Source organism: Malurus melanocephalus, unplaced genomic scaffold (genome assembly GCF_030028575.1).
Source record: "Malurus melanocephalus ecotype Western Australia unplaced genomic scaffold, MMel_1.1 scaffold_12, whole genome shotgun sequence".
In the NCBI taxonomy this organism is placed as follows: Eukaryota; Metazoa; Chordata; class Aves; order Passeriformes; family Maluridae; genus Malurus; species Malurus melanocephalus.
In genome coordinates this window covers 1,126,694-1,139,293 of record NW_026623244.1, presented here as the reverse complement: position 1 = coordinate 1,139,293, position 12,600 = coordinate 1,126,694, and the positions used below count along the sequence as shown (strand labels likewise).

General features: G+C 43.9%; 1 protein-coding gene across 3 annotated transcripts in view; it reads right to left on the bottom strand.

The window, feature by feature from the left end:
• Nucleotides 1–12,600, bottom strand: part of SH3PXD2A (SH3 and PX domains 2A) — a 234,843-nt gene that overhangs the window by 123,686 nt on the left and 98,557 nt on the right. For all 3 annotated transcript variants that reach the window (XM_057379494.1, XM_057379484.1, XM_057379501.1), the window contains one exon: nucleotides 4,841–4,932. In XM_057379494.1, the coding sequence (XP_057235477.1) occupies nucleotides 4,841–4,932 (92 nt within the window). The remainder of the gene's footprint in view (nucleotides 1–4,840; nucleotides 4,933–12,600) is intronic.

The window sequence follows — 12,600 nt, the reverse complement described above, 5'->3', positions numbered from 1 at the left end:
AATTGAATTGTTATTACAGGGCAGATTAAAACACATTTGAGAAACAGAAATAACTGCATGTAAATAACAGTCATGTTTATGGAAAGGGAAAAGTGTATTAGGGAGCTGCGCTTTAGCACCAATAGGCTCATAAACTAAAGCAGCTTCCTCACCATGGTCACTRCACTACCCTGCCTGTTTCTTTTCAGTATCCTTATCAGGAATATGTAATACATGGAGAATAAGGGCAGAATCCAGCTTCCATTATACAGTGGCAGTGGCATCAGAGCATTTGAGTGCTACACCAATATTTATTTGACAGAGATACAATAAGTAAAGCTCATGGCTACAGACCACAACACAGCATTTCTGTTCTTTAGTAAAGGCATCTTCAGCATTAACTCAATTTTCTGCATCAACTCTCATAATATGTCATATACCTGTAAGTCCCCTAGCTTTCCTGGATTTGCATATTGTATTAAAATTGCTTTATGACAGGAAAATTATTCGCAGATATTGAACACCGCTTTAAATTCAGCTGTTAATATTATTAGTGGTGGTTTAAACAGAAATCTTGTTTGAGCCTGCATACATTTATGTAGGGGGAGTGTTGGAGAACTGAATGCTTGGCTTTTGATCTGCTCTTTAGACTGGATCTAGACACAGAAAGAAAAAACAAACTCTAACAARAGTGGTCTGGCTGTGATATTTTGAACCTTGCTGCAAAAAAAGCCTTAAAACCAGTAGACCATGTGCAATGTCTAATTGATTAATCCTACTTTTGGGGTATTTCTGTTATTTCTAGTAAAATAGAACCATTAAAAAAATTGGTTTCTGAGATTTGTTTGTTGACTGTGAGCCCTGGCCTGACCTCAGCCTTGAATTTAAATCCCCAGCAGAAATCTGAAATTAATCTACCTCTGGTTTAGTTATCAGTAATTATAATTATTAACAGAAGTATCCAGTAAATGAATGGTTTTCAGTGACATGCTGTTTACTTAGAACAATGGATAAATAAAAACACACTTCCTTCTTATCTCACAGTCTTTTCCCATGGCAGTGCAGGATCTGGCCCTCACATGGGCATGATAAAGGACACAAGCCCAGCCATGTGCCTACAGACATTGGTGTTTGCCCAAATACATATTGGAAGCATAAGCAGTTGAAAATTGCTCCTCCTGTAGCAGGGCTGATGGTTTGAAGTTTGCTTTCCCTGTGGCTAATCCAGGGGGTGGAGCAAGAGCAGCCGAGGCAGCTGCCCTGGGAACACCGACAGTGGAGCTCCCAACCCTGCCTGCACATCCCTGATCCCATGGCTGGCCAGCTCCCTCACAAAAGCCATGCTTTCACCACGTGGAACAGCCTGACAATGCTCCCAGACCATTCCACAGAGAATTCTGTGTCCTCCTATGGTCTCTCCCATGCCACATGAAGGAAACCTGCTGTTGGGAGCTATCTGGCCTGGAGCTATTGCCACCAGCAGGAGCGGGCTCAGAGGAGACTGTCAGCCAGTTCGAATGTCAAGATTTCTTGTGACATCTCTTCGGCTCTCTGCTTCTAAGCTGCTGTACCCAGGAGAGGTTTAATGGGCTGGAAGAAATACCTTCTGCCTATTGTCACAGCACTCAAAAGSCTGGACCATCCCCAAAACAGGAAACAGAAAACCTAAGCTGTGAATCCAACCAAACAAATTGGCCGGATTATCAGAGTGTTGGGAAAGCCCAGCTTTGATTCCAGCTGGATTGTGCTCTGCTCRGCACTGCGGGCAATCGGCAGCAGTCGGAAATGGCTCTGTAGGGAGAGCCAAACAGGGCAGAACCCAGAGAGCACCGCACAGGGAAGCGGGGAGGAGGCGAGGGTAGGGCAGATCAAGGGCTGTAAGGAAGGAGCCAACAACACTTTTGTAMAAGTGCTGAAGGAACTACAGGAAAGTTTTGGTTTCTTTCAGGAGAGTGGGAGCAGCAAGTGAAGATCTCAGCTTTGAGGCTGAACTAGCGCAGCACAAAATCAATTAGTGCACCACTGCAAGTCATGGCTCAGCAATTAAAGGCATGGATGCCTCTCTGCACATCACAGCTGCGAGGAAAACCAGACATTTTTGTGTCTCCTCCCTTGAAGTTTAAGCTTCGTGTATTTCTGTGTGGAAGCACGTGCTCGGTCACTGCCCTGCAGACATGCAGTAACTCAATGGACTCTCTAGGCTCAACAGCCCAAATGCTCATGGGATTAAGGTTACACTCCTGAAAATTAATTAATTAAACCCCAGGCTGGGCTTTGTCTTATGAGGCCAAGCTGCTGCAGAAAAACTGAGCAGGTCAATATGAGGCTACAGATCATCTCACTGTGCACAGAGAGGAGACATGAAGGCAGCACAAGCAATTCTGTTCCACCATCCCTTGGTGGCTTGCTTATTGTTCTTTAGTCCAGCAATTAAATGCTGTGTCTACGCTGCCAGATCAACATACAAACCACCTCTGTGCTGAGGGATAAAAGAAGCAGCTGAAGAAACAGATACAATAATTAGGATAGTCTAGATGCTGCCCCCAGGCTACAGCCCTAGCACCTCCAGTGAGATGAATGATGAACCATGAGATCCAGGGAAGACTGAATTCATAGGGCTTGGGCACCACTGTCTCACTGTTTCTGGAGGGGCTTGGCACAGTAACAAAACAAGGGAATAAATGGGGATTTCTCTGGAATCGTGCTCCTTCCTGCAGTGCCTGCTGTGGTTCAGAATTGCCCTGGAGGTGTCCTGSGCCCGGACCCTACACAGTGGTCCAGGGAGCCTCAGATCTCCTCCCTTCCCCCTCAGTTCACAGAAGAAAAACACYAAGATGTTTCCGTTGGCTTTTACATCATCTTTTTGTAAAGACTAATCTTCAGTTTCAACAATACATCTTTTGTGAAGCACTCCCAGCAGAAACCTTAGACACCTTCCCTAAGATCTGTTTGCTTACAGAAGACGAGGTAGGATTTGTTTAAACCCAGCTAGATTAATGTCTTGCAGACATTAGTGAAGTGAGATTTAATCAGGTTATTGCTCTACATTTTCCAGRGAAATAAATCACACTTATTACTAGGTTGGAATAGGACGCAAGGCTTGGGCTGAGAACATTTAGTCTTTTTTGTTTTTCCAGAGAGGAGTGAAGGGATAACTTGAAAATTCCTGCCAGGCTGTCAAACAGGCAYTCTATGACTTCGAGTAGGTACAAGGAACACAAGCCATAATGGCTGGTGTATATCTCAGGGTGGGCCTGGGTCCCAATCCCCTGCCTTGCCGAGGTGCTGTAGGGTCTTTATCAGTACAGAAAGCAGACAGGAGTTTCAAGCAGACTCATAACACCCATTTGAGATCCTCTATGTGAACTCTTCCATAACTCTTGGGACCGAACTCCTCTTCTCTCTGTTTCTGCCTAGTACATGGTGATGTGTCCTTACATCACAAATGGGGTRTTGTGGCAGGCAACCTTTGCAAACCTACTTGCAGAGCCTAAATGGAAACTGTGATAATCAGCAGATCCCAGAGAGGGACAGGCTTATTTTGTTGCAATGTTTTCTAAGTTTGCAATATGTATTTAACAATGAACAAGCAACTATATTTATTATTGCTGAACATTTTCCTAAAACAAGGCTGGTTAGGAAGAAAAAAAACAACAAAACAGCTCTTTATCCAGACTTTTGATTTAAAACTGCCCTTTTCTTCATCATAAAACAGAAACAAAACAAAACAAAAAAACAAAACAGAACAAAAAACAACCCAAACAAAAAAACAAACAAAAAGAACCCCAAAAAAAATACTTTGCTCTCAGCCATGCTAGCAGTGTTCAATCCCTAATACATCCCCTTGTACAAAGCCATGCATGTGCAAGAAACAGATTCTGGGAAATCAAATTGCARAGGTTCTCCTCTCTTTTTCACCAGCATGGGAGCAGACAGCTGAAGCCAATACAAATCTTTCCAATAACTACAGGTTTGCATGCGCTCAAGTGCCCAAGCCCCAAAAGCTTTGCATCCATTTCCCCTTATTCAGTGGGCTGTGCAAACACAGGAGAAAGAAAATTACAGTAACACAGTCCAAAATCAAGTTTCAAATCRTGTAACAAAGCAGCATAAAACACAATGGGACCAAACCAAAATCTTATTGYAGAGTACAATAAAATATATCCTGTTTGGGATGACGGAGAAAAGGAAATACCAGGCAAGGCAGCTCTGTTGCTTGTAAATACCCTCCTGCCAACGCCTTCCTTGGATAAATCAGTCCTATGAACTCTAACTGCATCAGCATGAATCAGCCTGTCTGCTCTAAGGTAAAGGCTACAATTCTGTTTCATGCTTAATGAGAACTCTTTYCCCCCTCCTTTTCTTGGCTTCCTGCTTAGAAAGAATAGACTCTCCTGAGACAATTTTGGATTTGGATCACAATCTCGATCCCTACAGATAACTAAGTATCTCTGGGCAGGAGTACATTTAAAGAAGCAGCTGGTAATTAGAAGCCAAGTGCTTACTGGCAGGATTTCCCYCTGCTACCGAGCCAGTGCTTTTTGGGAACTGAATGACTCCTTGGTGATAACTATCAGGCAAAACCCACAAACCAGGGGAGGTTCCCTCATTAAAACCATGAGCAAGAAACAATGCAAAGGTGGGTGGAGGATGGCTAAAAATTGTGTCTGAGGGCTGCTTGACTTCCCTGCCCTCCACTCACCCGAAGTGGTTATGTGTAACTGCTGGGCATTTTCTAGGTAGTGTTTGAAAGCTACAAAATCTGTTCCCACGTCTACAGCAGTAATAAAAACAAATGACCTTTTCCTTCCAGCTAATCAAAATGTACTGAGCAGCACTGGAAAACCATCACAACACTTACTCTTTCGGAGGGTTAAGGTCTTCTGGGCGAGCCTCGAAGAACCTGAAGACTTCATCGCACTGTGAAATATGGGGAGGAAGCCGAACCAGCGCCTGCAAAAAAAAAAGCAAAACAAAACAGGGAATGAGAAGCACTTAGACATAAGCCAAGTTTGAAACAAGGCCTCAAACATCTAAACTAGCAAGCAAGAGGAGAAAAAACAATCCTGGCAGGGGGAAAGGAATACTAAAGAATAGCATCACGCCTGGCTACTTACCTGAGAAGAAAGGAAAGAGCGAGSCTTGACTGCAAATGTCAAGTAGGAAACAATGAATTCAGACAAGCAATGYTTCTTAGAATCAGCCAATATAATTTACTTTGCCATGTGTGCAGGGGCAGAATTTGGTCCACAAGTGCAAAACCATAATGCTGAGTAGATAAGTGSTCTGTGGCTGGGACAGTCTGTGCCATGGGCTTGCACAGCACCTCAAACACTGAGGTTAGGGCTCATGGGCCTTGTGTCAATGCACACAAATTCAACACCCACTAAGAYGACAGATTAATGTGCTCCATAAAGCTTTCCATTAAGCACTGTCCACACAAAAAGCAGAGTTTGCTAAAATGAAAACCCGTAACCAAACCAAACAACAAATTGCTCCTAAAGTAACAGKAAAGGAAGTTTGATTATGTGTCTGAAAAAAAGCAAATGAAACCCAACCAAAACACAGAGAGGCTTTTTCTGCATGAAGAAGGTTGCATAGCATGTCCTGGCTAACAATGTCTATGCACTTGCCTTGGCTGAAGCACAAAGCACTTGTCACATTCAGCAACAGCTAAATACAGCCTGGGCATCAGCCACATTATGTTGAAATGTAGTGGAAAGCRAGACTTAAAACAAGACAAGCACACAAGGAGGAAACGTGCTTTGAATTTGCTGTTCAGAATTCAGAGCCTGATGGTGCCAAAAGARGTCAAAGAGCTGTCCCCAGCCCACACAGATGGGGCAGCAGCTTTCAGTGACATGACTCAGAGAYTGCCTCCAGAAATGACAAGCAGGAGAGGAAAGGAGGCTGGACTTCACCTCCTCCTGCGCTAAGTTATGATGAAAATAGGCCACGTTAAATATAGGTTAAATATAGACCAAGCTTCTTAGAGTTACTGTAAACCTGTTTGACAAAATGAGATTGTCTGGCTCTTCTCCTAGTTGAAAGTAGGACAAACAATCTTGAAAGAGAGATGAAAAACTGCACTAGAGCTAAATGAAGATGCATTAGGGTGAACAGGTTATATTAACCATGAGACATCTGACTGATCTTGGTCAGACACACCAGAAGGTCCAACCAACGCACAAAGGCAGAACAGGGCAGTTGGTTACCATCACAGCCTTTTTAACYAGGATTTAGAAGTGGCAAGATTTGTTTCCAAGACCACATTTGCTTGGGGATGTGAAGAAAAAGAGTTGGAAAAATCCTGTTATTAAACTGCAGGTCTCCAGTATTAGATAACGTGGTTTTGTTCTGAGATGTCCAGAAATTCAAAGTCAAATGCTTCCACACCTACATCTCTCCTTCCCTTTGTGAAGGGATGTTATAAAAACATTAGGAAAATCCATTTGGTATCACSAGGCCTGTGACGAATGAGGCTCTGGCCTTTGATTATATGGCATTGCACTACAGAGCTGAAAGAGACGCTCTGCAAAAAGCAAGCAGCATGAGATGCAGGCACGAGCTTGGTGGGTCTGAGTGCCAGGGTAAGCACCACTGGCTGCTGCACTAACACAGGATGAAATGGAACACCTGGGAAACTCAAGCACTTTCATATGAACAAAGGATGCCCTGATCTCCACCTCTGTTTGTTCAAACTTGCCTAAAAGTGCAACAAAAGTGTGAGCTCTGCCTTTATTCCTACTGTACATAAACACATGYATCCAGCTGGCAAACCAGGAATAACACTGGGAAGTCAGGAAGTGCCCAGGAATAGAAACGATCACAGTATGTTGAAAGAAAAAATACTTCACCAGCATGGGCTGACAAGAACATAAACAACATTTRTTCATCTGCACCTCAAGCAAGAGAGAGCAAAGCAATGCTGTCTAACCAACAGTGGATGGAGCTGATTTTTAGCTCTCACTCTCCTACTCACACCCTTCTTGGTTAGGGCAAATTCTTTTCATCAAATTCATCTGGGATATATCTTCAGTTACCCGCTTACAATGCTGAGCAATAACACTTACCTAATCTGCAGAAAGGTTAGGAGGCTCAGATATTCTATATCTACAGTGTGTTTTGAAATCCCAAAGGGCTCAATCTTGCACAGTCAATGGGGCAAGAGCAAGCACTGCAAACAATAYGTATCATTACTAGAGAAACACAAATACCCAAGTTACACCCATTGCGGGGGGTCTCGGACATCAGATGCCTTCTCAAAGAGTCACCACCTCCCCACAGGTTGCAGGTGCTCACCTTTCCCAAGAACCAGGCTCCACATGTCAATACTGAGTGGAGCACTGAGTGGGTTTTCAGTGACTGAGGAACACAAAGCCGCTGTGGAGATTTTTGTTTCTAAATCAAGGGAASCTTTGGGAAATCTGAACTCCTTGAATCAGTGTTTGGCTGCCTAGAAATCTCCAGAAGCACTGTGGTCCTGCCAAGYGGAAGGGGGATAACTGAAAAGCACCTCCATGACTCCAGGCTTTTGCAGTGAGTGGATGARTATCAGCCAGTCATTTCCACACCCAGCCATCCACCTTCCCACCCTGGGGCAGAGCTGACTCTTCTGCTTCTGAATCATCTCCCAAAGTGCTGCAATTGCCAGCCTTATGCGCAGAGATGGACTGAAATCCACCCATCAGTAACTTGTCATTGCATGTTTTTTGGGAAGCTCAGGTGTAAAGTCCAGCCAGACAATTTTTACTTTTTTTTTTTTCAAGAAACAAAACCTGAAGAAGAATCAAGAAACTAAGAAAGGGTAAAAAAAGTGCAAACAAGAGTATAAAACCAWATCAGAATCCTTCTGTTGATTTTTAAATAGCAGCAGGGAGCAGCAACACTGTTTAGCRAAACAAGAGTCTCTTCAGCAAATACACAATGTTCACCATAAAGAAGTCAAGGCCAATGCAATTCTGGGGAGAAAACAAAAAGTGCACTGAGGAGAAGAGGGACACCACTGGCACTCTGCAAGGGGAAAATGCAAGCTTCTGGTCTTTCCAGCAAGACAGTTCCAGAGCAGATCTGCAACAGCCTGAAGGAAAGACTGCAGGGCTAAGGAAGAAGTGAAAAGACAAAGAGGAGAGTAGACGGTGGAAGGACAGAAAGGACAAGGAAGTGACACTTTTCTGGGGGTGTGGAAACCAGAGGTAAATGCACGTAGCTACAATGAGTGAGCATCCAGGAACAGCAAGGAATTTGCACAGGAAAGGTGAGAGATAAAAAGTGCCAGCAAGCAGAATTCAGCCTTGCACAAGCATCGAGTACTATCAGTAATAGCATGTTTCCTTGCTTGGCACGCACAGGCGGACGTGCRCTGCTCAGCCCTCACACATCCCTCAGGAGATAGGCTTTAATGTGTCACCCCAGCCTGGAATGACGTCTGTCTCTACACTACAGGTTACAGACAGTCTTGCAGAGCAGATGACTCGAAAGGCTGTTGGAAAGCTGTAGCATTGGGCAGGGTGTGAGCAGGCAGCCCTTGGTGCTGSRGATGGYCAGCTACTCCCACAGYACCARCCCACCTGTCAAAGCCAGCAGAGCACCAAGGGCAGGCMGGGCTTCAYTGCTTAAGGTTACAGGAACTGGAAACTGCTCCATGGGACTGTMTCCCAGCTCAAAGGCTTCATGGTACAAAACCCTGCAGGTACTCATAATGATGCTTTGAGTGGGTTTGTGGGCTGCATTTATTCAGATACTTTATAAAAAACTAATGCACAGACATGTGTATGTAGAGATGCACAGCCATGTGTAGGTGTGTGTGTATTTGMACAGAATGTACTCAACCCACCAAACATCCTATGTCTTAAACAGGAGACTGGTCACACTTGTCTGTCAACTTGGATAATTGCAAGAGAAGGAGCAGCATCTTGAGAGTGAGCTTTGTCTRTCCCCTGCCATGGATGTCTAGCCCTGATTGTCTCCACACAGCCTCTAGAGACACTCTGGATGCACAGCTTTTAAATCCTGAATATCCAGTGGGTTTATTCCCAGCTCTGCATAAAAATACACAGAGACAGCTYACAATACTGCAGTTGTGACTCCCTCACTTTTCCTCTAATTGTTTATCATTTTCATTAACATTAATCACTAGAGCCAGATGTTTGGGAGTGCTYATGAGCACAGCAAGGGGTACGGTGCAATTAAAACAGATAATTTCTCAGAACAAAGTAATAAATTGTTTCATCTACATAAAAACACCTTCTGTTTGGCTGAGAGCCTCCAAGCTTGAACTAAAGCACTGAAATGGGGGATGGCAAACACTGACAGTCAGGCAGAGAAGTGGATGAAGGGCACATGGGGGTGGTTCAGACTGGAGAAGTRGGAATAAATAAAGAGCTGAGAGAAGGAAAGAAGGGGCAGTTTTAGAAGAAACTGGAACATGTAAAAGCTTCTGGCAGGGAAGGACCATAATGCAATGGAAAGCAAGGCTCTGCTCCAGGTACAAAGAGGAGTGTTGCAAATAAATAACTCTCATTAGTGAAGGCAGTCTAAATGCACTGGGATTCTGAAACATGGATTAAAAAATGATAGATCAAGTTTGAGAGTGTTTCACTAATGRCAGATAAAGTTTCAAAGCATTTCACTTAAACTCCCATTCTTGATCAGGACTACTATTCCATCTTCAATCAAACCAGCTTACTTGTATAGTGAATATGGAGATACAAATCTTGACAGGTTCAGGGATTAAACCTTGCATGAAAGGCAAGACTGAAAGACCAAGAGAGAGATAATTATGTTTTTGAAGTATGACCTCTCAAATAGTCAACATTAATGAAAGAATGACCAGTATTTTCTGGCACTGACGTGCCTTGCTCATTTAATTTTTATTTAGGTGGTGTCCATTTGGGTATTCAAGCCTCAATACAGAAAAACCCCTAAGCTTCTACTTAAAGCCATATCCAGCTTTATGGGACAGCATGAAGAAYATGACAAATCCAGGTTAGTATTTATGACAGTGGGACTTTGCAAAGTCTTCCCTGCACAAAGATGCTTCCCTCAATTAGGATCAACACACACAAATATGGAAGTCAGAAAATGCTGGCCTGAGTCTTCCCAGAGGGCTGTGAAAGGACAGAGAGATGGTTTTGTGAACCACTGACCTGAAAAGTTTTCTTAAAGACAAGATGGTACGTACAGGACACTCACCCAAGGTGTGTTTGAGAGATCAAAAGCTTCATAAATAAAATGCCCCTGGGAAGGGAGGTCTRTGAAGTTGCTCTTTCTTTCACATTGGCAAAAATTCCTAAACAAATTCAGAAAATCAGGCCCAATGAGCCCAGAAGACCTTAAATCACACTAAACTAATTCCAAGTCTACAGTTAAGAGGGAAATCATCCAGAGAGACTAATTCCAATGGGCAGCACACATTTACTGTCAAAACACAGTTTGTTTGGTAACTCACTTTGGTTACCAGAAAGGACATCCAGACTCTGCACTTTCACATTTATGGATGAGAAAACTCCTGGAAATCTTCCCTTGTATCCCACTCCTCTCGTTTTCACTGCAATTTCAAAGTTTCCTGCAGCCTTAGCAAAGCTGCTGGCCTRGTTACCTCAGTGATGGCATTTCTCTAAGCTGGTTCAATGCACTGAGAATAACTCAGACAGGAGGGGTACAGAGACTGAAGCTGTAGGGTCCAGAGGGATCATGCCCCGGACACAGAACATTCTGCAGAACTCCCCTTACAAATATCCCCACAAACTCTCAGCCAGCCTCTGCCCTGTTCCTGGCACAGAAATCACAAACACATCCACACAACAGGAATAAGACCTGCTTCCCAGCCATGTAAATTGCCACATGGACAGAGACAGTCTGCAAAAACAAAACAACAAATGGTCAAACATTTGCACTCCCATTTGTACTTTGTCTTTCCAGYACAGGTGAAATGGATGGAGAGCTCTWATCTTGTAAAAAAAAAATYCATAAACTTTGCATTTGAACCTTCCTCTGCCCCCCTCCTCTGCTTCCACACAGATTCCAGTGGACAGAGGTCTATTGTTTTGTTTATTCATTTTATTATCCCATGTCAGATTTACTTCATTGACCTCACCCACATCATTCCAGCATAATTCTCTAAATATTTCAAAATTGTCAGCCTACCCATTTGAGGAAGACATGAGCTTTGAACTCTTACAGAAGCAGGACTGAACTTGTCAAAATTATGCTCTTGCTCTACAATTTCTCTAAAGAGTCAAAACAGCCACTGGAGATGGGAAGAAAAGGAGAAAACAKATTAAGTTCCCAAGAGGGGGGCATSATMCCACTTYCAAGCCACACACATGCACCAGTACCTGCTACAGACCAGGAAACAGCAGTGAGCAATATTATTTTATCAGGGACAAAAAATAAAAAGGAAGCATTTTCTCTTCTTACGAGAAGGAGGGATTAATTGACCTCACTTCAGCTTTCTAGATGCTAGCATTAAAGCTAAGCAAGTCACTCAGGTTGCCTCTGTAGCATAGCTGAATGGAGAGAGAGCCTGTGCCTGGTTTAGGCTGGTGAAGTGAGGCCATTCTGGTTCAGACTCACCACTTAATTTCTACCCCCAATTCACAGCTTCCTGTCATTCCTGGCTAACTTCGTATCAGGATGGAAAAGTTACARTGAGGTTACAAAGGTCACGTTCCCAGAAACCTTGTAAATGGTGACCTTCAGTGAAGGTGGCAAGAAAGCATTTCTGAGTCTCTGCTAAGCCCTAGAGACGAACTCCTGTCCTCACAGAAGACCAGTAGCAGAACTACCACTGACTCCACTGTACCATAAAACTCTCTTTCTACATGCCATTTCCCTAAATTCTTTGTACCTTTGATATTCAGTGCCTGATTTTCATATYATTCTCAGTCCTGTGGTCTTTCATATCCTAAGCCAGGCTGGAACAGCAATAATATAGGACAATCATCCTCTGAATAAATGCAAATTGGATGAATCATAAATGTTTGARAGAAAAGCTTATCCTCATAAAATGTGCAGGTTTAGATAGGTTGGGAGGTACAAATTGCAACTCTCAGGTCCCTGTTTAATTATACAGGTTCCCTACTATGTGCTGTGTGATTTAAGTGAAATCTCTCTGTGATTCTCTGACCTGAGCCAGACTTCTCCAAGAGAGAGAAAAGGAAATGAGGAGAGCAGGAATCACAGCACGGCAGTGTCAACGAATRTGCCATCAGCCAATGCCATAGCACATCCCTTGGCCATGACCAGCGGAGCCCCAGCAGGCCTGGCTGGGTCAGGTCAGGTCTGTCTGGGGCACAGACAACAGGATCCCAGAGAACCAGCTGCCCCTGGTCACTGCTTTCACTGCTGGACCCAAAAGTCCCTGCTTTCCCCACCACACATCTGCTGGGTGAACCCTGACATCAGCCAGCCCTCGCCGCTCCCGTCGCCAGCAGTTCCTGTCTGAAGGAGGGAGTCTGGGGACCCAGTGAGACCCTACATATTTCAAAAGAGCCATTTGCCTGCCAGCAGGAAGACAGTACGCTAATTGTCACACAAAAAACCCTGATCTCATGAGATAAGACTTTAATCGCAGCTTCCTCACCCCGGGGGTGCAGATGGCATGGGTTTCACCACCAC